We start from the raw sequence: 24,574 nt of genomic DNA on the forward strand, positions 1-24,574 counted from the left end.
AACAATCGATAGAGGACGCCAGATGTTCAGCATCAATGCTTTGTGAAGATTCAACAGCAATGTTAATTTCGTCTAGAATCTCCAGTGTTCATCGGCTCTGCTCAACTGAGTTTGTCGCTCCCTGTCGTTGAACCGCTTCCTTGACCGGCAATGCCTTGTTTCCCGGACCTTTGTGACATGATGACAAACCCAGGCCTCGCTGGCCATCCAGGTTCTCCCGCGACTCTCCGGCGGCTGTACACAGCGTATCACATCTCGATGGCATTTCAGCTCTCTGCTCATCAAGGTTCTCAGCTCCCCCTCCTGCATGCGCACGGTTCAGACAAAGAGGTGCGTGCACCGTATTGTGTCTCATGTATTTTTTCTTGGAAGGAGGGAAACGAAGGGACCTGCAAAGGGTTTCTGCAGCGGCCCATGCTTGTGGAACAAAACAATGCTTGTACGACTTGTAAAAGCTGGGACACAAGAGATGACAGGACGACGCAGAATCAACAATGCTAAATATATCACCGCGCGCAGGATTTGAAGAGCATCTAACAAGCTGATGTTATCGTCGGTGAGGCCCAAGATAGGAAAAGGACACTTCTTCTTTTCTTAGATATTTTGAGCGCATGATCATCAGTTGCATGTCACATACAACCGACTTCACGCAAGTGGTTTAAAGGTTCACCCCACCGCAGATGGCTAAATCCTGCCGCAATCCCTGTGCGACGAATCACATCATCCTGTTTTGTAACGAGACGCAAGGCTGTGGACCAGTCAGATGCGAAGAAATTTATGCGTGTATAATGGCTTATCATTTTCCTCATAAATTCATCTGTTGATAGACCTTAAAATATAAAGATAATCCCCCTCGACCGAGGTTTATACCTAGCCTGTGGACGTCGAATGCGTTATCATCCCAAAACAATATTCCCAAATTCCATGGAAAAAAAAAAGCCAATTTTTCATGTCTCTTTGCTCACATCGATATATTCATCCAGGTTTAACCCTTTCATCGTTACCCAAGACAGCCCGCGAAGCGACCTAATCCGCTCCGAGAGATGGCATGTGTCGAGATGATGATTGTCTTTGTCTCCATTTTTAGCCATGGGGCATGGAAGTCGATAAAGTTCTGGGTCCTGGATTTCGAATAGAGCTCTCTGCATTGCCATGACGCTATAGCCATGAAAGGGCGATGCTGGTATTGGCTGAAATAGTTTCATTCTTTTCATTGCCTTCATTAGAACGCCGAGGGACATCAAGGAGCATCCAGATGAACATGTTCCGCTGTCTTCAGTAAGATCGTCTACTATTTTGTAAAGCCCGACAATCATTCTAGACACGCTCCTTCTTCTTCTCGCCTCGAGTGCGTCTGAAAATGAAATTAGTCATTCTGATTGTAGCGATACCCCCAAGTAAAGAAATTGCAGCTCACTAATCAGATGTTGGGGGAATGGCAAACCGAGGGGATGAATGGGGCCTCTGCTTTCGGTCGCGATAAGCTTGGTCGATTCTCGAAAATCTTCAGCATTTAAGAATACATAGGATATGAAAAGCCTGAGTAAAAGTTCTCTCCCGTAGTCCATAAAGCTAATTTTCTTAGATCTCATGTGTTGCATCCATGTTTGCGCGTAGAAATTGACTGCTTTGTGGCATTGGTAATAGTCAACGATAACAGCGACTTTGGCAGCCATCTCAAGGTGGACCTTTCGAGGTATTTTCGTTGTTTGGCAATGAATGATATTCATTACTATAAATAATGCCGCCTCATCCCAGTCCTCAGCAGTTACGACGTAGGTGAAGTCGTTGCTTGAGCTGCTCTCTTTCCAATTGTTGGCCATCAGCCCTCGAAAGTATTCCGACGTGAGCGTGAGATTCTTTGAAGAGAGCTGGAAATGGACTTCTCGCGTCATATCAGTGGTTCTCTGCTCAGCCTGTGTGGGTTGTGCCAATTCTCTTTCCTTTCTTTTCATTGTCTCTGTCCAGAATTTCGGTAGAGCATTGGGCCAAACGTTTGCATCTCCTACTGCAAATGGCGCGCTTGGATTCCGGAGGACGAGAAGCGTGTCTCCATTTGGATCGATTTTGTGAATGCTTGATTCCATGTTGATGAAAGAATGAGAGGCATAGAGAATAGCAGATGATATCTTGGGCTTGCAGCCGCTCGAACTGATGTTAAGAAGAAACTAGGTGCTAAAGTCAAGAGCAGTCACACATCATTAAATAGGTAGGTAGTAATCTACGGAGTGCCTCAGAAGTTAGGCATGGTCCTTGGCTTGAGCCAGACCGCTCATTCTATCTGCGTGCAATCAGAAGTGCATGGCCGTGCTGTTATGAAATTAATATTTGACATATAGCAGGACATCGACATCAAAGTCTGGGCGGGCTGGATGAGATGTCTGGTATAAGTGCCTGGGCCTCGAATACTCTAGTCACCCAAATTACGGAACTAGTATAGACGAAATATGGATAGAGCTCTATGGTAAAGCTTACAACACTCAGTGATTAAAGAATTGATATTAGGCTTCTAATAAATCTGACTTCAATTTCTTTCTAGAAGAAAGGAGTATATAACCCTTTTTAAATGACACGGCCTTCTAGGAACACGAACTCCCCGACGTTCATTTCTCGGCAGTGCCTCAGTCGCCTGAAATAGCATCGGCCTGCAGGAACAGCTACCGTAGCGCAGGGCCTGGGACCCATCGCGGACAGCGGCTGCAAGTCGTGCATGAGAGATCCCTGGCATTGCCTCTAGCGCATTTGAGCGCTGCAAGTAGTTACACGATATTAACATGAAGCATTTTGTACATTTCCTGTATACCTAGGTTGCTGAAAAAATAGCGTGCGTTTGTGTTTCACATGCTATATGAATAGGTTTAGAGATTCAAGCATGTATGTAGCACGGAACAGGCAACTCTTCTGCTTGCCAACTTCGCTCTGTTAATTAATCCAGCCACTACCGGTTGTGGCAGTTTCCATGTGGACCCTGCCATCATTGACGCATCTTGAATTAATTGCCTCCTCCGCTAAAGATTAGGGAGTCTCCCCACTTGTCCCAACAAAATCCGCTGTAATCAGCCACCGTAGACGTCATGCGCCGACCGCCTCGATACGTATCTGGAGGCGCAAAGGACCACGTTTGACAGCACTTTAATCTTACGACTTCTTGTCTCGGTCACACGAAGCGCAGTCTATAACTGGTCGGCGAGCCGTCTTTGGCTATTTCTACGCCTTTTGGAAATGCATGAGTTCCCAGACGACGTGAATCTACATCTGCATCACCCTGTCAGTCGGCGCAATGGCGCAGCCTCTTCCTGAACTCGCTCCCTACGACGACTCGTACGGGTTTCCTCGCGATGCCTTCGATCCGTCTGCGCTGCCCAATATTGACACCGATTATCTCGACCCCGAAGATCTGGCCGCGTTCGAGAGGGCACTACAAGCGCCCGACCCTCTGCAAAGCCCAACCGACGACACCTCCAGCTTGAAGTCGCCCAGAAGCGTCAGCTCGGTCAACCTGACCAAGAGGGATTCGGTGGCCGGCAGCGTCTTAGAAGATGACGTCGCAGCTGTCGCAGCAGCGGCCGGAGCTGCTGGAGGCGATCTGCCTGTACCACCGACACCGACTACGGGCACGTTCGTCACGGCGCAGAACGACTGGGCCCCGATAAATCCTGGTCTCTATCGAAGCAAACGAGGCACGAAGAAACGGAGGAAAGGTGCTGCGGCGGTAGAGGGACTCTTGGGCACCAGGACAAAAGATGAGACCAGAGAGGGGTACCTATACTTGCTATCAAAGTGGCCGCTTCTTTTCTTCGTCTTCTCGTGGCTTATCGGACTGAGCGTTGCGTACCTCTCCACAAGGTGGTACATCTGGTTCTACGAACATTTCTTTACATGGCGAGGTCGCCGTGAAATATTGCGCAAGAATATGCGCAGAACATCTAGCTATGAAGGCTGGGTCAAAGCAGCGAAGGAGCTGGATGAGTTTTTGGGTCGAAAGAATTGGAGAGAGGTCGACGATTTCGCCTACTATGATTCCAAGACAGTGAAGCGAGTATGGGGTCAGATACGCAAGACAAGGATCAAGGCCGAGGCACTTGAAAGAAACGGCAACCGGCAAGAGTTGAGAAAGGCCGTTGACGACTTGAGGGCACTATTGGAAGCTTGCGTCAAGAATAACTTTGTTGGCGTGGAAAATCCAAGACTTTACAGCCAAACATACTATGGAACCAAGAATCTGGTACAAAATTTTGTTGACGATGGTAAGCTCTACTTTGCTGTTTTCATGAAATGATTCCTGATGAGAGGCTAATTTTATTTTAGTCGAGAAGAGCCTCCGATTCCTGCTCCATACGGATCAGCTCGAAGCTGACGAGAAACGAATACTGTTTAAGCATATTCATGCCAACTATGGGCGAACAGCACTCTGCTTGTCTGGAGGAGCTACTTTTGCATATTATCACATTGGAGTCGTCAAAGCGATGCTTGACGCAGACCTACTTCCTGACGTCATCACTGGAACCAGCGGAGGAGCCCTTATAGCAGGCCTTATTGCCACCCATACCAACGATGAGCTGAAGCAGCTTCTAGTGCCGGCGCTGGCGCACCGAATAACGGCCTGCGGCGAACCGATAACTACGTGGTTCTCCAGATGGTGGAAGACTGGAGCTCGCTTCGATTCGGTTGATTGGGCCAAGCGATGCTCATGGTTTACAAGGGGATCAATGACATTTAAAGAGGCGTACGAGCGAACTGGTCGCATTCTCAACGTCAGTTGCGTGCCGGCCGATCCTCACTCTCCAACCATCCTCTGCAATTACTTGACCAGCCCCGACTGCGTCATTTGGTCTGCCGTACTAGCATCCGCAGCGGTTCCCGGTATTCTCAACCCTGTTGTGCTTATGATGAAGATGCGTGATGGAACACTGGCGCCGTATTCATTTGGCCATAAGTGGAAAGACGGCAGCTTAAGGACGGATATCCCTATCAAAGCACTGAACACGCACTTCAACGTCAATTTTACAGTTGTGAGCCAAGTCAACCCACATATCAACCTCTTTTTCTTTTCTTCACGAGGTGCCGTTGGCCACCCCGTCACTCACCGCAAGGGCCGTGGCTGGCGAGGCGGATATCTCATGTCGGCGATTGAGCATTACCTCAAACTTGACATGAACAAGTGGCTCAAGTTTATCAGACATGCAGAGCTGCTTCCACGCCCCCTGGGACAAGACTGGAGCCAGCTTTGGCTGCAAGAATTTGGTGGAACAATCACCATTTGGCCCAAATCCATACCTTCAGACTACTGGCACCTTTTGACAGATCCTGATGCCGAGCGACTTGCTCGAATGATACACGAGGGACAACAGAGCACGTTTCCCAAGCTCAAGTTCATATCGAACCGACTCAAGATAGAGAGACTGATAGATCAGGCGAGGAGAGAAACAAGACCATGGGCGAGGAGGGGAAGCATGCAATCGATTTATAGCGATGATGACTTGAGAAGCATTTTGCTAGGGGAAATGGCGATGGCGTCTTCGGCGACAGTGACGGAGGACGATTCAGATCCTGATGGCGAGTTTACCAACGAGGTTGAACTTACGCCACTGCAGCAAGACGGCGAAGAGAAGGATGATGTCAGCGACTAGGATTTTAGAAAGCGGGCTTACGCATAATTGTATCATAAGTAGAGTGTATCATGCGAGTAGCCATTCGTGCCAGCGATGGAGACAGATTTGTTTAGGGAGTTTATTGATTTATAACCAGAGCATTGCTTGAGATTGTTGTAAATTTAGACCAAGGACACGTTTGAATAAGATGGTGTCGCAAATGATAATCACATGTGAATACCTTGAAATGTATTAGTACTAGTACTAAGGGAATAGTAGAAGGGCATGGAATTTGTTGCAACGTATGCTTCATCTATGCGCTTCCACGGTGCTTCCACGAGATGCCATTTCCAGCGTCTTACAATAGCAATTGACATGCCTATTCGGAAATAACCCCCAGACACATTTGGGGACCTGTTCTTCGCAAGGTTGCGGCAGCTGCTCGGTACCTCACTAAAGCGCAGATTAGCCCACTCTAGCGCGATAAGGCGCCTGTCTATTTTTTTCTATATCTGGCCTCATGAAATGTGGGGAAGCCGGATAATCCACTGCCCCGTCGCCGCTGGCCTTGCGCTTATACATCATTCAAAGGACACTTTTGAGAAGGGCAGTCAATCGCTCCAGTTGGCATCGTTGGCCATTATTTTGTGTTTGCATTTTCCTTGAGCCGGCTGAGCTCCTCGAGGCCGTCACAATGAGCAGCTCGGACTACTCGTACGATGAACAGGTACGTTTGCCCTCTGCCAAATTCTTGCTCTGTTGAACTCTTTTGGCCACCTCGCAATTCGCCTTGGCAGGGTGGGCTGGAGCTGTCTGGGCCCGAGGACGATGATGCTAACCGCGATGTTTCTCGACTGTTTAGGGCCAGTTCTTCCCTTTCTTCATCTTGACCGTCACCGGCCTGGTCACCCTTCCCTTGACATACAGTCTTTTCCGTCGAAGCACCGATGACGATGCGCTTGCGCCGCGCATCTCGTCCGATTACAAAACAAAGCATGGCGATGTCGTAGCGTCGCTGCGCAAGGCGCAGAAGAGGAAGCAGAGGAAGATTAAGCGGGCGATCTTCGTTGTTCTAGGATGGGCGCTCATGGCGGGCATGGTCTACCTTATTGTTGTCACACAGAGAATCGTTCCCAAGATTTGGAATCCCTACGATATTCTGGGCATCGCAGAGGTAAGCAAAAAGACGGATGGCGGGGCTTGGAGCAATGAGCTGAGCGACGTACTCTTCACTATTCAGTGCTTCCAAGACTAACATTACTGTGACGCGCAGTCCTTTACTGAAAAACAAATCAAATCCCATTACAAGAGACTCTCCGTCAAATTCCACCCGGACAAGGTTAGGCCGGACCCCTCCAAGAACGAGACTCTGGAGATGCTCAACGACCGATACGTTGAACTCACAAAAGCCTACCAAGCCCTGACGGACGAGGATGTACGAAACAACTACATCCAATACGGCCACCCCGATGGTAAGCAGAGCTTCAGCATCGGCATTGCGCTACCTCAGTTCATCATCGCCGAGGGCAACGGCAAATATCTGATTTTGCTCTACACCGGTCTTATGGGTATTCTGCTTCCCTATCTGGTTGGCTCGTGGTGGTATGGTACCAAGCGGATGTCAAAAGAAGGCGTCCTGATGGAAAGCGCCAACCGCCTATTTAGACACTACAACGAGGAGATTGATGAGGGTGGTATTATTACTGCTCTTAGCACTGGCAAGGAATTCGAGGCCGTCCTCAAGGGAGACCAAGCCGAATCTGGCCTTTCAAAAATCGAGTCTCGAATTTCAGCAGAGGGCGAAAGCTCACCATTCGCATGCGGTTTCTCTACTAAGGATAAGGAAAAGCTCGAAGACCTCGACAGCGGCGTACGACGCAAGGTGCTTGCCTTACTGTGGGCCTATCTTGGTCGCGTCGAGCTCGATGACCCTGCACTGACAAAGGCAAAGTTCGAAGTTGGCGCAATTGCCCGTAAACTGAACCAGTCTTTCGCTGCGATTGCATTGGCATTTGGCAACATTGGCCCCATCGCAGGATCGTTCAAGGCCAACCAGCATCTCATCCAGGCAGTTTCTCCCAAGTCATCTCCTCTCCTCCAGCTCCCTCACATCAACGACAAGGTGGCCGCGGCCATTGAAGGCGATTCGAAAATCCACCTGACTGTTCAGCAATTTATGGACCGCCCCGACGCCGAGCGAAGACAACTCGCTGTTGGCAAGGATCTCCTTACCGCAGAGCAGTACAAGGAAGCCATCAGTGTCGGAAAGCAGCTTCCTTTCTTCCGTGTTGCCAAGGCATTCTTCAAGGTTACTGGCGAAAAGGTCATCATTCCTTCGTCTCTCGTCACTCTGGTCATCAAGGGCCGTTTCATCCCTCCCGGTACCGAGAACATTCCAGCTATCGATGAGGTTTCCTTGGAAGATATCGATGCCGCTGAAGATGATATGGATGCTATTCTGGGCCGCAAGAAGAAGATTGTCAAGGGCCCTGATGGCAAGCCCGTCGCCGTTGAGGAGAACTCTGCCCTGCCACCTTTGACTTTTGCACCCCACTACGCCCGAGACCACTCCCCCAAGTGGTACGCCTTCCTCAGTGACTCCAAGCAGGACAAGATGGCCGTTCCTCCTTTTACCTTTGACAAGTTTGATCAGCCAATTTTCACCGAAGACGGCAAGCCTACTTTCAACATGGTAGCTCTCAAAGCTCAATTCGCCGCTCCTCCTCAGCCTGGCCACTACACTTTCTGCATGCACGTCATCTGCGATTCTTACGTCGGTTTCGATACCAAGATGGAAGTCACCCTTGTTGTGGAAGACGCTAGCAAGGCGGCTGAGATGGAGGCTGAAGACGAAATCAGCGAACCCGAAGAAGGTTAGCCATTCTAACACCCCTAACATGACATTTGAAAGATTTTAGCTAACATGTGATGGATGCAGATTCTATTGCTGGGCAAATGCAGGCTCTCAAGGGCCAACCTACTGGCGAGGCTCCCAAGCCTAAGCGGAAGCAGGATAGCTCTGACGAAGAGTCCGGCACAGATGAAGAGGAGGATGACGCGAGTGACACGAATACTGATACGGAAGATGAGAGCTGAAGTGGTTTCTCCTGGACAAGAAAATTGTCATGGAGTGTGTTTCATTAGACTAAAAAAAAGAAATGAACAAAAAAATTTCTAAAAGAGTGTGAGGGAAGAGAAGAATCTTGCCTTAAAGCATTCACACTTTGAGAGATTAGCATTCGAGGTTGACCTTGCATCAGATGTATGCGTGTGTGTGTTGCGGCAAGGAAAACTGACATGACTGGGTTGGGTAGCCGTGCATCTTGTCGACGGCGTGGAGTTCTTTTTCACATGGCATAAGGATTTAATTTTATGTTGATTTTTCGTTGTTTTACTTTGTATTACCTAGCTTTACCGTAGAGTCACATTATGAGGAACAATGCAATGTAAATTGGAAACAAAAAGAGAAAAATATCTTGAGAAATTTGTGCTTTCGTTGCATGTAAATGCGTGTGTGTGAACACCTGTTGTAACTACTACTACTCCTACATCTATATACGTCGTGGAAATATATTATCGCCAGAGATTACTCCTTCGCCTTCATTTTCATTCCCCATAGGTAATCATAAGATGAATCATTCAAGCCATCTCGTCAAAGCAAGATATAAAAAAAAGAATAAGAATGAAACAAACAAGAGAGAAAGGGAATGGTTTGGCTCAACATACTCGTACGCCGCATACCTCAACCCCTTTTCCTTCAATGGCGGCCTGTCTGCCGAAATACACGGCAACAAGCTCCTGTACAAAGAAAGCATCGCTGGCACTCCATACATCGAGGCCCATATTCTCAATGGACCGGCTATCTATGGTAATGGCAGGGTCGGAGTCATCGCTCTCATTGGGGATTAAGCCCTCGCTTTCATCCTCATCTCCATCGGCATCTCCGCTGTCGTCGTTGTCGCGATATGATTCATCAGCAGCGTCGACAATATCCACCAAAACAGAGAGCATCTGCGTGGTGAGACGGTGGAAATAGGTGATGATGGCCAACTCGATGTTGGCTTCTCCGTCGGTACTTGAGCGGCGGCCAGCGAGAGAGGCGATTGAGTTGCTGAGTAGCTCTGTTTGTGACGGCGATGGAGCAGGCGGGGGTATCGACATGGAACCAACTCTGGGGCTGCTTGGGGATAATAGATCGGCGAGCAGAGCCGAGTCGCGAGTTGACTCTTCTTGTTCTTCTGAGCGAATCTGCTCACCAGCGCTAGCCCACCACATGAAGCCATTATAGGCAAAAGCCGCCCAGGTGAGGGGCTCGACGAGATTGTCAGTAGCTCCGTATGGTTCTTCTTTGACTAGCCGGGCCGAATGACTTGTAGATAGCCTCACTGCTGAAGTCTCAGATTCGGGGGATCGAGGATCTTGACCTGGAGTCGGGGTGGGTGGGCTTGCAGCCAAGCGTGCGAGACCTGTACGTAGGGCGTTGAAGCGACGCAGATCACGCTGAGTAGCCTTGACTGGTCTTCCGCGAGGACACTCCACAATCGGCCAAGATTTCTCTTTGGCATTTGCAGAGTAGTCGGGGGGCATCGTGATGAGCATATCCCAGAGAGTGTCCTTGGTTGCGAGGATGCTATCAGTGGTGCAGGCTATCCACCCGGAGCCTGACTCGTCGGCATCATCGACGGCATTTTCATCGCTGCGGTCACGCTTTGATGCCTTTAGATCATCCATGAGAAACGAGATATCATGAACGCCAATGCTGAATAAAGGCCGAAGACGCTGAGGTGGAGCAGGTGTAGGTAGCGAGTCTGTGATGGAAAGTGGAATATTGGATAAGATGGAGATGTTATATACTTGGGAGCTTGTCAGTCTCTGAATTTCCATGGAACTGGTGGAAGCTGCCTACCAAAGTTGCAAATCTCATGTACCGGAGCATGGCACGATATTAATATGCGTTGTCGAAGCAAGGCGGCTCGATGGATAGGGAAAATCAAGGGCCCGAACCTGTCCAGCAGCTCGGGGAGGCTCCATGCAGGATGGTAAGGAGAGAGCTTGTGCTCAGGCTGGAGTAGCGAAACGCCATCTGTGAGAGATGAATTTCGATTGTGAGCCTTATTCAACGGGTCTGGTATTGGAGAGATAGGTGTGGCGGTAGTTGAGAAAGTCTCTCCCTCTTTAGCCTTGTTGGTATTCCAGTATTTTTCAAGTATTTCGGTTTGATTGCGATCCTTGACGAGGGTCCTGTATGGCAACATCTTACTTAGCTCCAGGTCCAGTTATACAATGTGCCGAATGGATTACTACTTACGCCGCCATCTGCTTCAAGTTATCGGCATGTCTCCATGCACGCCCCAGCCTTCCATAGCTCAAAGGAACAAGAATTCCCACGGAAATCATACGAGCATGACGAGCCCCTTCTTCTTCGCAAGGCTCATTGACAAATGCGCTCAAGCCAGCATGCGCGCCATCGTGAACAAAGTAGATGAGATCGTCGGAGACGGTGTGCAGGCCGGACGGCAGCGACTTATACTCGACGAGACCCTCGAGTTCGAGCCCCGGGATGGCTTGTTTCCAGGCAATTGTGTAGCCGGCCTTGACGTCGAAGTCAATGAGGAACAGCGCAGAGATGGGCGGCAGATCGACGAGCGCGGTGGAAGAAGCGGGAGGAGGGACGGAGAGCGCAGACGGCTGGCCTCGGCGAGCTGGAGCCATGGCGATTTTCGGGTTATTTGTAGCTGATCAGATCATGATACGGATTTGACGAATTGTGAGTCGCTGTAGCCGCAACAATGGCAGAGCGATGAAGCCAAACAAGCGCGCAAGCAATAGCTAATGCAATGCAGTAGGATGGAGAAGCGGAATCGTACGGTATTCGTGAGCGGGTAGTATCGACACAGAGTGGATCTAGAGCACTAGCAGCTCCGTAGTGTCAATACACATGCCTGGAGGAAAACGCTCACGTTGAAGAAGAGAAGACAAAAGGTGGATGTGATATACATGCAATATATGCAGAATGCTGGCGAAGAGCAGATCCTCGCTGCGGCTCGCAGCTCTCAGCACTCCCTCAAATCAGGCAGACAATTGGAACCAGGTCCTCGCCATGGCGCTGCGTAAGTAATGTTAGATGGCTGAAAGCTTGTGGCTTGGGCGACAGGGATGGTGCAGCTTGCATGGCGTGTCTTCTTTGGCGGTGGAGCCTGTCAGTCGGAGGTTGGAGAGAGGTTGATGGAGATCACGTGAAGCACTTTCAGTGAGATTGACCATGGGCGAAGCACTTGAACTTCTAGCACTCTGTATACATGTATCCTTCTATCCTTCTCACACACAGCAAGGCCCCGAAGCTTGGTAAGAAGAAATTACGCCCAACGAGCTCTATTTCCACCGTATAGACTGTAACTCTCGAGCACATATATCAAATCCTAGAGGCTTATCTCAAATGGAGCCTACTAGTATGCATCAACTTAAGAGTCTTGTAAGTGTACCTAGGTTGATGTGCGGTGATGTACCTAGGTTGTAAATCATCAGCATGGTGAGTATAATAAAATGATTGCATACTAAGGTAGTAGGTAGGTAGGTAGGTGCTTTACCTGCCCCATCGTCTTCTTCTAGCACGTATCCTGCCGTATATGGCCCCATCAGTCATATCTTCATCGACTCTGTAATACCCATCTCCTCCGTGCCACTTGTATTTGACACCTTGTATGCCAATCCTACGGAGCGTTTTCTTGTCCACACCCACTTCATCGGCAAGATATGCTGTAGTTTCTGCTACATTCTTCACCCATGTTTCGAATTCATCATCGTTGCTCCCGTCCTGTTTTATCTCCGAGGGGTGCCTGCTGTGTTGAAGGCATTCAATTGCCCGCTCCTTGCCAGTGGCATCAATCATCATCACCAACAAATCTTTCATTCCATAGAATGCTGCGGCAGCAAGTGCGCTGCCGTGTTGCCCGATGTTACAGGTCATTGCAGGATCGGCTCCAGATTCCAACAAAAGCTTCAGAATCGGTATGCGCGGCAAGCCGGTGGTTGATGGGCTCCCGTCGAACGTGCGCCAGATGAACGCTTCCAAAGCGCTGCCGTACTGCCCATCATTTGGGACTTGGTTGACGTCTGCACCACTGTCGAGCAGTGCTACGATAATTGTCTCGTAAGATGATCTATCTTTATCAAAGGAGCTGCTGCTGCGATGAGAGCACTCCCGTATTCACCACTTTCCGCAGGAATCCTTGCATCGGCTCCGGCTCGTAGCAAAATCTCAACTTGTTGAAGACGTCCGCAGTTTGCTGCCGCGATCAAGACATTACCCCAGAGCGAGCCACCCTGTCGGTTCACGGCCACCCACCCTTGATCCACCAGAAACTGCAGCATGCTACCAGTCCGATCAGATATAACCGCGTATTGGGCCAAAGTACGTGTGGCTCTTGAGTTCACCCATAAGTCGTTTAAATCGACCTTTACTTCCTCCACGAAGAGTCTGACGATACCTTTTTCGCACTCATATATCGCTCTTGCCGCCGCGCGGAAATATGTCCCCGGCTGTGATTTAGTTGCCCCAATGGCGCTCACTAGATATCTGCAAATTGTTATGCATCCTCCTGCAACTGTAGCTTCTAGCGAATCATGTACCAAGTCAGGCTTGTAGCTGTCCTCCACATTCCCTTTACATTCTGCAAGAGCCAATTTTTGGTCGATTTTGTCCTTTTCCCACCAACCGCGCAAAGTATAGTAAAATCCGTATCGGCACATCATGGAAATGGCCATATTGGCTGGCTCTATCCTGCATGACTTTCGGCTGTTCATCCACCTTCTGTAATAAACACTGCTCTCTCCAGGCGAACCAAGGAAGCGCTTAAGAGTAGCCGTGAGCTTTGTTGCATGAGATGCGTCTTCCAATGAGCCCAGCCACTTGTCGTAGCGCTGGACATGTTTGAACCAGTTGTTCTGAATGTAGCGCTTGAACAAGAGTAGGCCGTCGAACTCGCTCAGCTTGATCGAAACGAAGTCATCATTGTAGTCTAGGGTGGAAGGTAGCTCCAGCTTAGGAGCCATAAGAACTTCGAGTTGAATTTTGGAAAGAAATGCGTCACATTCCCCCAAACTCATGCCCCTTGATTTCCTTGATTCGAAATATTCGGCAACAGAAGCATGTGGCAGCATCCACACTTTTTTCTCTGCATCAACTGTTAAAAAATCTTGGCAAAGTGTCAAGATTTCTTGCTCTGTCTGCAGTTCACTTTGTATTAAACAATCTTCCTCGTGAGCAAACCTTATTGCTTCCAGAAGATTTCCTGACTCTAGTGGTCTGAAAGCACACAGCACCCACTTAATGGCACGCTCGGCGAGTACCATATCGCTTTCGTTATGTTGGTTCGCTAGATCTTCCCAGAGCCGATCGTAAGCCGCCATCAAATCATGAGGTATCGTCTTGGCCCATGTTCTTATTGCATCATTAGAGACGCATTTTTGAAGACTTTTGGTCTGAAGATAGACCCATCGAAACCTAGTACACTTCAATCAGTATGTAGGTGAGCAGTAGCAAATTATACCTCGGGTTAAACTCACATCCCACCATTTCGGGTACTGAATGTTTCCTTTATCAAGTCTTGAATCTCCAGTCGTCTCTTCCCAAAGAATTTTGTAGAATACAGGGCTTCATCAAGATATTTCTCAATATCGCCTTGCTGGTTGCTGCTTTCAATCTTGATTGTATCCTGGTCTTTGAATGCCTCTAGGAATTCTCGATCTGGGTTACTCGGTATAAATATCTTGACGGGCTTTCTAGCTTTATCCATCATATCGATGAAAATTTCTGCTAGGTTTAATATGAGATGTCGGATTCATCTAAAGCGTCGAGGATAATGGTTGTCTTTGAATAGAGATTCATGGACTTCAAGATGAGGTCTTTGCAGTCTGTATAGCTTAAGCTTCTCCCTTCTTGTTTTGCTTTTTCACATCTTTGGATGACGTTGCTCTGAATATAGTCATAGTTGTTTGCCTTGTAGGATAGCTGACGAACAAAGCTTCGGAGGACAATAAGTGGATCTTGCATGGCCGATCCAGATCGGTTGCAATAGAAAAAGGCAAATCCTTCGTCATGGGTAGATGCTTCCAATGTTTGTATCATACGATCGATCACACGAGATGTGAGGTAGGTTTTGCCGGTGCCGACTGATGTGAAACGATGCGAATTAGTTTTGATACTTAGACTGAGTAAGACTCCAGAGTCAAAAGTAACTAACCTGTTCCCTTGAGGCATAATAGTGTTGATGACGAAGCAATAGCCTGCCATTCTCGAAAGCTTTCATGGTCTATAAGCCAATCGCCTGTACCTTGTATTCTTGTATCTTTCATTGTAACGTGGCCTTTTCCGAATTGTTCAGAGCTTATAAAGTCCATAAGCTTCTCTAGCTTATTATTCTCATTGTTAACATTCTCAAGTAGTTTGGCGACTCCTTCGTCAATTTGTGTCATTGGCGATGAAGTCACATCGAGTCTTGCTAATAATGTTGTTAGCTTCTTGTCTAGTTGTTTTGTAGCTTTTTCATTTCGTAAAGCTTCGCAACTTTGAATCTCGTATGACAATATCTGCTCTTTTCGAGAGAGATCCGAGATGAAGTCTGAGACTTGCTCCGGTCGGAGAATAGAATTCAACGTCTGTTTGACTACTCCGCTCTCAATCAGAATATCGCATCGGGCCAACAGCTCAATAGCTGAAACGTATAAGTCAATAAGAATGCTGCGCAAGTTTGATATGGTCCCATCTTTATTTGATATTGCGTTGTCGTATAATATCTTATACACCTGACCTCGGCGGACAATACGAGTGAACAGCTGAATTATTCCAGCAAGGGCAGCCATTTGCTCAATCTGTTTAATTGGGATCTGAGAAATGATTAACATTATAAATTTCGTTTATATCACGCATGTAAGCACTACTTACTTTCAGCGCTGCCTTTGCGGCAGCCCAAGGAGCACTTGCTTGTGGCGGCGCGAAGTTCATGGCAACGTCTCCAGCGAAGGTAAGGAAACCGATGACATCGGCAATATATGCTCGAAAAATGATTTCTTGATTGCCAATCTTGATCTTCATTGGCGAGTCCTTATCCTCAAACTTCTTTTTTTTCTTTTCAATAAGATCAATAAGCTGTTTTATCTGATCTTCTGGCTTTTCTACTACCGAAGCCAGGCAACTGAGCCCGTGTTTCTGAATCCATTCTTCAGTATCTTTGTTGACTTTACAGAGAACTTCCTCCCAAATAGTCAATGACCTAGTGGACTTTTGACCTGAAAAGAGTGGTTTCGGCACTTCCAAAGACGGGGGGGAAGAAGGTGCTGGTAATTGAGGAGGGCCCGACGATGGTGGAGAGGTCAATGTAGGCAGTGGAAACTGCGAACTTGAAAGTTGAGCCAGAGTCTTAGAAGTTGGAGCAGTGGATGAAGAGGTTGCTAGGTTGCTCGAGGCCATCGCTTGAATAGATCACAAAATCTCTTCCGACCCTTTGCCGCTCGTGAATGGCCCGTGTCAGCCATTTCTTGTATTCGTTACTGAGACAGAGTAAAGAGTGTTGGTGCCCAATACACACAAACATTGCTTAAATACATGTAATTCACGTGATGCTTGTGAAATCCTGCATATATTCTTCATAAAGCACAACTGCATTGCCTCTCCCCACGCGGCTGAGAATAAGCTGAAGCTCATTGGCCCAGCCTAATCATTTATAATCGAGGTATGTACATGTAGCTTGATTGATTTGATGCAAAAGTCATATTGGTTGGATACTAATAACCCATCTCTCGCTGTTGTTTACTCCAAAGATCTCAGTAACAGGGTCGCTACAAAATATTTCCGAATTCTCGTCTCATTCTTTCTTTGTGCTGATTGGACGGATCAAAGGGCAATACAATACCCATTGCTGTTTCTAAATTGCCACAATCGCTGATCGGTATTGGCAGTCTGACTTTATGGCTCAGTTATCATCTGGTATAGAAGGTCATACATCTTTGGTATGGAGTGTATACATAGTCTAAGTTGAATCTACAGTATATGATGAAGAACATCTCGCACCAACTGTTTCTCGGGAGACTCGGGCAAAGTCGGTTCAGCAAACGTGTCCTTGAACATCAGGGTACGAGGATGTAGTATGTATTTGAACTCATACAACCAACAACGTGGGCTTGGGTTGCTTAGCTAAGATCGTGAAATGCGAGCCAATAGGTATCCAGTATTTGTGTTGGCCACATATTTTTCATGACAGCCTACTTGTGACCTGAGTGCTTCGTTACTTTCCATCTTCTCACAGGCGAATGGTTGAAGGGCAACATGAGTTTTCTTGAAAGACATATACGCTATCATCACTTGAAACATGGAAGGCAGCTGTTGTTCGACGTATCCACCTCCTTACGTTGGACGGCTGAAGTCGATACTTTTACATAAGTTCATTTGCTGTGTTTCCTTCTTCAAAACGTATAAATATGTATACTAGTAAGATTGGGACGAAGGTTTTCCACGTCGCAATCTTTCGCGCATTGCATGCCTAGTCTCTGAGTTGAAAAAGAAAGAACACACAGCAAAATACATACGATATCATAATGCTCCTTACGCTATTCCTTATTATACTTGTCTGCAGATTTCAAATATGTGAAGGCAAAGCTACCTAGAGAGAGGAATACAGGAGCAATTACCCGCCAAATTTATCAACAAAGAGTTCGGTCCTCAGATTGTGGCACCAGATACACCATATGTCGCAGCATCAAGCCAGAATAGTTTATACTTCATCGACACCTGATACAATGCTGAAATTACAGAATATACGAGAGAAAAATAGAGCGGGCAATGGCGGCGCTTCTAGACGAATACATCTTTACTGATGAAAGTGTAGAATCGAGCACCAGACACAGATTCTCAGAGCAAAGAGTGATTTCGAGGGAAGATTTTTGACTAGAAGAAGGACGAAGTGGTAAAAGTAGCGGTGGCCTGCTGCATAAGGGTATAGAAAGGGAGGATGGAGGTCTGCAGATTAGAGATGATTTTTCTCTTTGAAGTGATAAAACGAGGCTTTCCCCCTATTGCTAGGTGCTAGCGTGGCAGACATGGTGTGATTTTTCTTATTCTTAGCCTTTTTGAGAGAACTCATGTATATAAATAAGGCCACTTTTGTCATAGTGTGGTTGAAGGTGAGATACTTGCGAGCGTAGTATTATTATTTATTCCACCTCCAAGTTTGAGTGCAGTTCTTTGTAATCAGATATGAGTCTTGCCAAAGATGGTGCCCAACCAACTCCTCATTGCGCAATAGACCCCTTCTAGCTCACGCGGCGAAGCATGTGCTTGGGCGGGATCGCCACATGTGATACAGGATCGAGTCATATTACTGTACTCGCATGGTTGCCCGCCTCGAGCTGTTGGAAGCAGAGCCTGTTGGTAGCAGGGTTAACGTATCAGGAGCACAGCCCCTCACGGACAAAAGTACTGTAGCATACATGTATCCTATTTCGTCATCGGGATCAAGGCCAAGTGCTTTAAATCGCCGGCTACGTTCTCGTAACTTATCCTGTACAAGTGACAGCCCCAACAAGATTGTAGTCCATCCCTCCGCGAGAGCACAGAACACAGCCTGTCGTGTTTGCCTCCTCCCAACTACCGCGGGGGTTCCTATCATATAAATAGTTGCATGTAGTCTAGAATGAGAGATTCCAAGTCATGGTAGTCATTCATTTGTTGATATGCCTACCATCGAAGTGCCCAGCAGATTGCGAACAAAACATACAGAAAAGCGCACCTTGAGCCAGCAAACAGAATCTATAAACAACTTGTCTTACGATGAACAAAATATACACGCTATTATTCGGTTTGGCTGCATGTGCAAACCCATTCCGACCATATGAGGGTTCGCCAACCTACCAAGAGGAATATCGAGGCAGCAGTTATACACCAAGTTTCATCGACACGGAATTTGGTCCCCAGATTATAGCGCCAGATACTCCATATGTAGCAGCGGCAGGCCAAACTGTGTTATACTTTATCGATACCCGGCTTAGTGCTGAAACTGCAGGGCTTATAAAACAGCAACTCGAAAACGCATTTGTATCAGGCCCAGACGAGTATATCTCCATCGACGAGTTTACAGCTACAGCAGAGAAGAAAAACCATGAGACTGGTGAAACAACATTTGTGTTCGATCCGCTTTATGCTAGGGTGCTATTTGCCAAAGGTCTTAATAAACGAAACCCGTACATTAAGCTGGTTGAACACGAGATCGGTGGTGGCGACTGGGTAGTGGCCTACGAGCCTGATACTACATGTTCTTGATGAAGAGATGGTAATGCTCTTCGAGCGGTTGATCTGGGACTCTTATGGGAGACAAACACCTAGGCAACGTCATAATATAACATAGGTAGTTCATGGTGGCAATACCGCTCAGTCCCTAGATTGAGTACTAACGCTCAATTCTATTCTACCTTGCGAGTGTCGCACATAAAATATCCTAAAGAGAATATTGCTGTAAATTTAGAGCCTCTTACATTGCAATGACACTGAGCGTATCGTGTATACAAAATACGTGATCTGCTATATCCCTTTGAGTCTCAGCTTGGTCCCCCTTCACGCTCGAAGTAGAAACTCCACAACGTAGAGCCAAACTCTCTTTTGCCTTTCTCTTCTTTTACTACTTACTAATTTAAGATACATGTAGATAAAGGTACCCATGAAGCTAAACTTACGGCGTTGGATGACGGAACTGAGAGGGCTGGCTAAAGGCTGACACAACAGTTGCCCCCTCTTCAATTCGGAGGCAAACAAGGGTCTTGTCTTGACTAATCAATTTATGTGCTTTTGACTATCTGTGTGCATTCTATCTGTGTGTTTGTTCCAAGAACGAATCCTAAATACAGCCAAGGGCTACCTCGTAACCCTTGCTCCACAGCCCGCTCTCACGCTCTCTACAAACACTGAGAGTAGTAAGAGTTCAGGACCTTGCAAGTGAAGCCGCTAGCACAGACAGTAGGGCCAGAGTAGCCGATACCGCCGCACTGTCCGTACTGAGTTTGAGTTGCGGTGGGAGAGCTTCCGGTGCTGGTCGGGCCTGAGGGCTTCGTCGACGTCGGGCCGCTGCCGCCGCCGCCGGAGAGCTTGCTGTTGACAAAGGCGAGAGCCACCGAGCCGTACTCTGTGCCGTAGCCTTGGTGAGTATTGGGGTCGTTTCCGTTGCAGCAGTAAGGGTCTGCGGCATCGCAGTATGACTGGACCTTGGACGCAGCGGCGCACTGGAAGCCAGCATTGTGGGCATCGAACTGAGCAAACGCAGCAAGATTAGAAAGGGGGTCAGTAATACGGCATGGTAAATACTTACACCTCCAGCCTTACAGGTTCCAACGTTGTATGGCAGTCCGGCAATGTTTCGAGGATCTCCCATCAAGATGACGGCCTTGATAGCAGCGGCTGCTGATGCGGAGATGGGAACAGCAGTGTTGCCGTATCCCTCGCCAGGGTCACCCCCTCCGCACACTACATCGTCAAAGACTTGGCCACCCTTTCATATTACATATTAGAACTGATAGTTTGAATGTTCAGTAAAAGAGAGAGACTCACCTGCGAGTATCCAACCAACACTAGCTGAGTATCTGGGCACGAATTGTGGAAGTTGTCGATTGCCGTGACTGCGGCGTTGATGCCGGCTACAACAGAAGCATTGTACTGGACACCGCCACAAGAAGACTGGCCACCACAAGCTGGGTAGCTCAAAGCTTCAGAGGTAGTTCCGGGATGGGCGGCAATGATCAAGTTTACAACAGTGGCAGAGGAGCCATATCCTGGCGGTACTGTCGTTTCACGAGCTCCAAAGACGTGAATGCCCGGGCACTGTCGCTTGACGATCGCGCCATTCGCCTGGTTAGTAGCCAAAAGAGCTTGGGCCAGTAAAAGGGCGATGGAATTCTTTATTGACGGCATCTTTCTTTTGTAATGAGAGACTTGTTATAGGAATTTAGTTATAGAAGCCGGTGATGTAAGATGCTAGCTGTCTCTCACAACAATGGTATTCAGAGCAGATATGAGATTATATAGCATCAAGTATCAACTATTAGCCGTACGTATATTATCCAAACTGTTCTCTTTTCATCAGCTTATGTTATACCAAAACCTCAATTCGTTCTAGTTACTGTTGTATTCCTTTTCCCCAGCTATTTATCCTCACCAGAAAATTAGGCTAAATCAGCGTTTATGACAGCTATATATCCTAATTGACCACATAACCTCTACGGAATAGACTACTGAGTTTACAATCGAAATTTACTTTATATATACATTCACATTCTCACATACAAGGGGTAGTGTGCAGGAGAATACAGCGTGCAGCATGCAGCACTAGCTATGGAGCCCCCCGTTGTCGAGCCAAACAGGCTCCCCAGAAGTACTCCTTGGAATCGCACCCGTTGGACCGAGGAGCTGGCGAACAGTTTTCAAACTCTTTTGTTCAACAGTTTGAGAGACAATCTCCGCTTTTCCGAACCCATGCGTATGCATTCGCCAAATGTCAACTTCGGCTATATAGGCAGCATAAATAAATAATATATCCACAAGAACGGCAACTAGATACTTTACAGTAAAAATACTATCACCAATACTTGTAATCAAATCATCACCGTTGAGGATCTTGATTGACTTCCCAAATGCTTCCTAGCCACGTTCTCAGATCGTCGCGTCACATAGCTATGAAGAGGGTGCGATCTGTATACAAAAACTTGACATTGTAGGTGGCATTTCCTTATACTTGGCATATAGGCTAAATACAGTTCGACGAAGACTTCTATACATGTAAAATATTTATGACAAGCTCCCAATAACGACTATGCTATACTCTTTACAAGACCAACTTCCAATGGCAATTAATTACCGGCTAGTCTCACCGCCGCCAAAGTGGAGGCTTTATTGGTGGTGAGCACGGAAAGAATTCGTTTGGCCTCGAAAGGGATTAAAGCCAGATCCCCCAAGTTACATCCCGTTCGGTTACGTAGTGGGGACGTTTGCGACGAGATGGATGTCTGCCATTAATATATCCATGGCAGATATGGACACGCAAGAAGAAGCGTATTACGTGATTCCACAGACAAGATAGGAGATTGTAAGACTTGGTTTCATACTTTGCTTCGGGTACTACTATCACCAAATTGCATTCTACACTCAGAAATAAACCTTCAATCTATTGACCTCAACTACAGAGATCTAGTTGTCGCTTTGTTATATGAGACATAGAAGCAATCATCGAAAGTAGGCTTCGAACTACACGTATTCCTTGTTGGAAAGCAAAGTATAAGAGGGACAGTATCCAACTTAGATTGGCCACTTTCCGCCATTGGCCGAAATCGTGCTGCCGGTAATCCAGCGAGACTCTTCGCCGGCGATGAAGGCAGCAATCTGAGCAATATCATCCGGAGTTCCACTCCTTGGGGCTGCTGCCGTAACTCGCGCGTTTTCCTTGCGGTATGCTTCAAGATGCTCAGGAGAGAGACTCTGCACCAATTCTGTCTCGACAAATCCAACAGATAAGGCTTCGCCAGTTAGCATAAGACGTAGTTGAAGTTGGTTATGCATAGTAGACTTACCATTTACAGTGATACCACGAGATTGTCCAAACTGATACTCGTGTTAGGTTTCCACCACTTATTGAGGGAGCAAGTGGAATGTGCAAACTTACTTCAACAGCCCAGTTCCTGGCGAGCGCCTCGACAGCTGCCTTGCTAATGGCATAAGCCGTTTGATGCAATCCAAATGAGAACCGCCTAGCCGCAATGGATGAAATAAGGATCACGCGCCCTCCTTGAGGGATGTACGGAAGCAACGTCTGGGTGAGAAAGAATGGCGCTCGAATGTTGGTAACCATGGTATCGTCGAAAACCTGTTCCGTCGTATCTTCCGTTGAAATCGGTGAAGCAAAGGCCGCATTGTGAACTGTCATTTTGTTCTGTCATTAGCTTATTCAATACGGCTTTTGCATCTATCGAGACAAGATTATTCATACCAACAATATCTATGTTCTTGACATGGAGTTCCCGCAGCGTCTCGTCGACAATCTTTTGATAATTGTCAAATTTCTTCAAGTCCGCCTGAATGCTCACAGCCTTGACGCCAGAATCAAGTGATTGGATTTCTTTGACAACTTCCAGTGCTGTATCTTGACGGCTGGGGTTGGCATAGACCATGGCAACGTTGGCACCTCGACGGGCGAGCTCTAGAGAAATACCTCGGCCGATTCCCCTAATGCCACCGGTGACAAGAGCTGTCTTGCCAGCTAGAGGTAACTTGATAGGCGACATTTTGTAAGACGATTCGTTGATTGTTGTTTGCGTTGAAGCTGGCTGATGAGGTTTGTTCTGGAGAAGCTTCCATGAGCAAGACTCTCTTTGTAGGGGCCCCTTATATATTTATTATCAAATGAACATCCAAGACCTTGGGCTACCAATACTTCTCTACCTATCAAGTAACGTCATCTCTGTAGAGTTCAAGCTCCATCAAACGATCACATATTTTGACAGCGGGTCCTCAATATTGAATAGTTATCTCCGCCTAAATCCATGTATAATGGCTTTCCGTTTTATTTCTTGTACAAAAATCTATCATATACTTATGTTTCAGTTACATACACTGGCATCGCTGTGCCAGCTAAACGTTGAGCTGCCAATATAGAGAGTAATGGTCTCCGGCTTTGCGGAGATAACATGAGATCGAAAACAGACTATTGAAAATTATGTCAGCATCTCTCACAATTGTACGGAGATAGCGTGGAATCAGCCAATCTATATTGAAAAATGGATCAACGTGCCTTGATTTGTGGGGAGGTTACTTTATTTGCCCTTTATGGCAGTCTTGAACAAGCATTCAGCGTTATCAGCGGGACGTTGAGTGAGGCTGGTTCCACACACTCCCACCTCAAATGATCGCGTATAATTGAGGTACAATCCTATGAGAAGGAATCGTACTCTTGAGTTGAGTTCAAACAAGCAAGGCAATATCGCTCTCATTATTACATTTTCTATAATACCTTTCCTTTATGAATAGAAAGCACATTAGCGACATGATTCCAATGACAGGTATTCCTTTCTCTTGATTGGTTTGTTCGGCATTTTGCCGTTCTGTGCCTGTCAAGATGGTGATTGTCGTAGGTCATGGGTGACGTCGGAGGAGAGGGGAGCCAGGTCCTGGACGTATACTACGAAGTCACGTAAGATACGAAGATGTAGGATCAAAAGGCTTGTCTTTTGTATGATACGGGATCGAGGGGCTGCTATATACTATGACGAGGTCTCCTTCCTTCCTTCTTCGGGGACGTCGGGGCAAGTGTCCCCCAACAGTGATTCTGTCCATGTCCTTCTCTTCCAGTAGTATGATATTATTAACAGCCGAACCGCCCCAAGCTCATCTGGCAATTCATCACACATCTATTGTTACGCATAACATCTCAGCAAGCATGGAATTCTGCCAGCACGGGATCGGCCTGAACTTCCTGTCCGATGTAACAGTTGAGATGGACTGGGAAACCCTGTTGGGAGCGAAAACAAACTCTTTGCGAGCTGTGAGCCTCGGTAACTCACAGAATCCAGACACAACTGCTGGATCAGTCGAACTGAACGCTTGTCGAAGGAGGTGTTCCCATTGGCCCCGTCGACTCTGCCCATCAGCCCGAATCAGGCCTCTTCCTCATCTCTTTCTTTGTAGACGTCAATGCAACACTTGCTCGACTCCAGTCAACGGGCTACGGATTGGATTTTCGAATGATCGCAAGGAACACTATTGCCGGACAGTCAACTTTAGCTACGGTTCGAGACTCGAATGGTGATATTGTTCTACTTACCCCGGGGTCTATAATAGCTTCTCAAGGGTAAGTTTGTTAGCACAAAAATCATTACGCAAGACACATAGCATCTTGCTTCCTGCAGCAAAGACGTGGAACTATAACTGGGGCTTTTTCTTACTCAACATAAGAATT

General features: G+C 47.2%; 7 protein-coding genes across 7 annotated transcripts; 3 read left to right on the top strand and 4 right to left on the bottom strand.

Annotated features, from left to right (window-relative positions):
• Positions 1-947: 947 nt before the first annotated feature.
• On the bottom strand, positions 948-1,316 carry TGAM01_v201207 (hypothetical protein; the record flags this gene model as incomplete). The annotated part of the gene is made up of 1 exon (XM_024548711.1): positions 948-1,316. The coding sequence occupies one exon, from the start codon at positions 1,314-1,316 to the stop codon at positions 948-950; it is 369 nt and encodes a 122-aa protein (XP_024406527.1).
• A 1,964-nt stretch (positions 1,317-3,280) lies between these two features.
• TGAM01_v201208 (patatin-like phospholipase domain-containing protein) lies at positions 3,281-5,630 on the top strand (the record flags this gene model as incomplete). The annotated part of the gene is made up of 2 exons (XM_018805439.2): positions 3,281-4,247; positions 4,309-5,630. The coding sequence occupies 2 exons, from the start codon at positions 3,281-3,283 to the stop codon at positions 5,628-5,630; spliced, it is 2,289 nt and encodes a 762-aa protein (XP_018661348.2).
• A 655-nt stretch (positions 5,631-6,285) lies between these two features.
• TGAM01_v201209 (translocation protein SEC63) lies at positions 6,286-8,687 on the top strand (the record flags this gene model as incomplete). The annotated part of the gene is made up of 4 exons (XM_018805440.1): positions 6,286-6,318; positions 6,454-6,765; positions 6,865-8,464; positions 8,530-8,687. 4 exons carry the CDS (start codon positions 6,286-6,288, stop codon positions 8,685-8,687), a joined length of 2,103 nt encoding a protein of 700 aa, XP_018661349.1.
• Positions 8,688-14,412: 5,725 nt separating this feature from the next.
• On the bottom strand, positions 14,413-16,059 carry TGAM01_v201210 (hypothetical protein; the record flags this gene model as incomplete). Its single annotated transcript, XM_024548712.1, has 4 exons — positions 14,413-14,762; positions 14,834-15,091; positions 15,401-15,476; positions 15,535-16,059. The coding sequence occupies 4 exons, from the start codon at positions 16,057-16,059 to the stop codon at positions 14,413-14,415; spliced, it is 1,209 nt and encodes a 402-aa protein (XP_024406528.1).
• A 2,355-nt stretch (positions 16,060-18,414) lies between these two features.
• Positions 18,415-18,903, top strand: TGAM01_v201211 (hypothetical protein; the record flags this gene model as incomplete). Its single annotated transcript, XM_018805443.1, has 1 exon — positions 18,415-18,903. The coding sequence occupies one exon, from the start codon at positions 18,415-18,417 to the stop codon at positions 18,901-18,903; it is 489 nt and encodes a 162-aa protein (XP_018661352.1).
• Positions 18,904-19,532: 629 nt separating this feature from the next.
• Positions 19,533-20,541, bottom strand: TGAM01_v201212 (acetylxylan esterase; the record flags this gene model as incomplete). The annotated part of the gene is made up of 3 exons (XM_018805444.1): positions 19,533-19,883; positions 19,943-20,122; positions 20,182-20,541. The coding sequence occupies 3 exons, from the start codon at positions 20,539-20,541 to the stop codon at positions 19,533-19,535; spliced, it is 891 nt and encodes a 296-aa protein (XP_018661353.1).
• A 1,380-nt stretch (positions 20,542-21,921) lies between these two features.
• On the bottom strand, positions 21,922-22,904 carry TGAM01_v201213 (short-chain dehydrogenase; the record flags this gene model as incomplete). Its single annotated transcript, XM_018805445.1, has 4 exons — positions 21,922-22,139; positions 22,194-22,224; positions 22,286-22,539; positions 22,610-22,904. The coding sequence occupies 4 exons, from the start codon at positions 22,902-22,904 to the stop codon at positions 21,922-21,924; spliced, it is 798 nt and encodes a 265-aa protein (XP_018661354.1).
• Between the last annotated feature and the right edge of the window lie 1,670 nt (positions 22,905-24,574).

The sequence above is a fragment of the Trichoderma gamsii genome (assembly GCF_001481775.2).
Source record: "Trichoderma gamsii strain T6085 chromosome Unknown Scaffold_3.2, whole genome shotgun sequence".
Classification (NCBI taxonomy): domain Eukaryota; kingdom Fungi; phylum Ascomycota; class Sordariomycetes; order Hypocreales; family Hypocreaceae; genus Trichoderma; species Trichoderma gamsii.